The sequence below is a fragment of the Miscanthus floridulus genome, chromosome 9, assembly GCF_019320115.1.
Source record: "Miscanthus floridulus cultivar M001 chromosome 9, ASM1932011v1, whole genome shotgun sequence".
Lineage (NCBI taxonomy): Eukaryota > Viridiplantae > Streptophyta > Magnoliopsida > Poales > Poaceae > Miscanthus > Miscanthus floridulus.
This window is the reverse complement of record NC_089588.1, coordinates 90,424,668-90,427,231: the sequence shown is the minus strand read 5'-3', so window position 1 is coordinate 90,427,231 and position 2,564 is coordinate 90,424,668. Positions and strand designations below refer to the sequence as shown.

The window sequence follows — 2,564 nt, the reverse complement described above, 5'->3', positions numbered from 1 at the left end:
ATGTTGATTCAAACAGTGCACATTCATCATGGATGAGGCGGCGACGGTACCTACGCGTATTCCGCGTCATGTGTATATGGTACGTACGTGTATTAATCAAGTGCGGGCGGGTGCACGGTACGTACGTGTACCAACCGATTCTTGATCCAGCGGCCTGAAAATCGAGTGCCACAGAGCGCCAAAACAACCGAGTGTAGTATAGCATTTGTCAATTCGGTGTAACAATGATGTGATAAACTTATTACATATACCCTCCAACCTCCATGCACCTCCGGGCAAACAAGAAACCCTCTTTTTGCAAGCTTGGCTGCTTTTCAAGTCATCGCCCAGCATATATGTAGCCTAATCGTGTGGCAGAGTCTTATAGCAAGCCACTAAATAAAGCACTAGTTTTCGTCCTGGCTGTCGGTGACATGCAACACAATTGTCTCGATTGTGAGTCCGGGGCCGAGCCCCGACAGGACACCCCACTGGCAATCCTTCCCATCATCGTGGCAGCGGCGGCGGCGCTGCCGTATCTCGTCGAGAACAAAGATGATCGTCGCGCCCATCATGTTGCCGTACTCACTTAGCACGTGCCGGCTGGCCGCAAGCTTCCCCGGCTCCAGACCGAGAGCGGCTTCGTAGCTGTCCAAGATCGCACCGCCGCCTGGGTGCAGCGCCCAGAAGAGCCCATTCCAGCCACCGTCGCTCGCGTTCAAGAGGCCTAGTGGTGCCAGCGTGTCAGCTAAGCACTTGTTTATGCTGCCTTGGACAAGCGTGGGCACCTCGACGGACAAGTGACTGTCGAGGAGGCCGTTCTCTCTGAGATTCATTACCACTGCCTGGTCTGTGCCGGGCAACGTCGTCTGCGAGGCAGATACCATGTGGAAGATGGGGCGCTCCATGGCCATGGGGCTGCTTGCCGGGTTGGCGCCGACGATGACAGCGCCAGCGCCGTCGCTGAACAGGGTCATGGCGACGACAACGTCGAGGCGGGATTCGTCCGGGGGGCAGAACAACAGGAGTTCGGCCTGAGCACAGGCCACGAGCACGCGGGCGCCGCGGTTGTTCTCAGCGATGTCCTTGGCGACGCGGAGCGCGACGAGACCGGCGGAGCAGCCGTGGAGGTACAGCAGGGTGCGGCGCACGGTCGGGCGGAGGCCCAGCAGCCCCGCAGGGCGCAGGTCGGCGCCAGGTTCGCTGGCGCCGGAGTTGGTGGCCACCACGAGGTGCGTGATGTCGGCCGCCGGCCGGCCCCAGTCCGCGATCGCCCTTGTTGCTGCCTCCGCTGCGAGCTTGGGCGCAGCGTCCTCGATGATGCCCAGCCGCGTTGTGAGCGACGGCAGCGCGCCGTTGATCAACTCCGGGTGGCCGCTGATGATCTCCTCGGTGTGGTAGAAATAGCGCTTCGTGATGCCTGATTTGTCACCTGCGTGCGAGGCGAGAATATATATAATCATATATATTGTGATTAGGTCAAACAGTTTTCTGGTTCTTTCCGTGGGATGTTTCCGTCAATTAAACAGAATTAAATTCTCACAAATCTTCTTCGTCTTGGCCTTGAGCTCGGCGAGGTGCTCGCTCTTGGTGACGCGAAAGAACCAGTCGGCGAACTGGTCTTGTAGCACGCAGTTCGTCGGGTTTGCCGTGCCGATGCCCAGCATGGCCGCGGGGCCATCGGCTCGCTGTCTTTGATGGATGTCATGAAGGACGGAGGCCGAATGGGCACTGCTTCTCGCCATGGCTTTTGCCTGACCTAAAGAAGCTGAGCTTGTAGGGCTATATTTAAGCAGCGACTCGACGTTATATTTACTGTGTCCATTCACGTGAAAATAATGCATATGCTAGCTTAATAGCGGCCAACAGCTTGTACGGCAACTTGTACTCTACTTTTTAATGTACACTTTAAGTACTTCTTGAGCCATTTGATTGGATACAACAAAACTATTCCAACCGAAAAGGAATTTCGACAAGGACAAAGTGGCTGATCCATTCACATGAAAATAATGCATATGCTAGCTTAATATAACGGCCAACAACTTATATGGCAGCTTGTATTGTATTTTTTAAAGTAATTCTTGAGCCATTTGATTCGAAATACAACAAATCTATTCCAACCGAAAAGAAATTTCAACGAGGACAAAGTGGCTGATGGACCAATCAGGCGCGCTCTGCTGCGCCGGTATATATATCGGTGATGAACATTGTCCGTGAACAAGAAGAAACAGCACTTAAAACAGTGTTTAAAAGTGGGAAACAGTGGTCCGATTGCTATTTAAAACAGCGGGAAAACAGTAAGAGAACATTGGTGCACAGTAGTCTGATCGCTGGGAGGGCGGCGATTTATTCCCGGTTGAGGAAGTATCTTATAAATACATGGACAGTTGTGCCATTTGGAAATGACAGAATAGTCTTTTTCGTCCTACAACAATCATCCGAGAGACCAAGACTTAGTTTGGTCCCTAAACCTTTAAAATGGCCACTTTAATTTTCATTTTTCCCTTTTAGGCTCAGTTTTAACATAGAATTATATCAAAGTGATCATTAATCCTATAATCTTTGTATTTTGGGCTCAAATCCTT

The 2,564-nt window shown here is 52.0% G+C and overlaps 1 protein-coding gene across 1 annotated transcript; it reads right to left on the bottom strand.

The window, feature by feature from the left end:
- Positions 1 to 200: 200 nt before the first annotated feature.
- On the bottom strand, positions 201 to 1,725 carry LOC136482365 (bisdemethoxycurcumin synthase-like). Its single transcript, XM_066479578.1, has 2 exons — positions 1,523 to 1,725; positions 201 to 1,411 (listed from the first exon to the last, which is right to left on the bottom strand). The coding sequence occupies exons 1-2, from the start codon at positions 1,722 to 1,724 to the stop codon at positions 387 to 389; spliced, it is 1,227 nt and encodes a 408-aa protein (XP_066335675.1). The 5' UTR covers position 1,725; the 3' UTR covers positions 201 to 386.
- Positions 1,726 to 2,564: the final 839 nt, after the last annotated feature.

Bases quoted from the DNA above. Each gene is read 5' to 3' on its own strand.
- LOC136482365 (XM_066479578.1), bottom strand. From the start codon at position 1,724: ATGGCGAGAAGCAGTGCCCATTCGGCCTCCGTCCTTCATGACATCCAT. The intron at 1,412-1,522 runs GTGAGAATTTAA...CCTCGCACGCAG, and splicing joins GGCCAAGACGAAGAAGATTT to GTGACAAATCAGGCATCACG.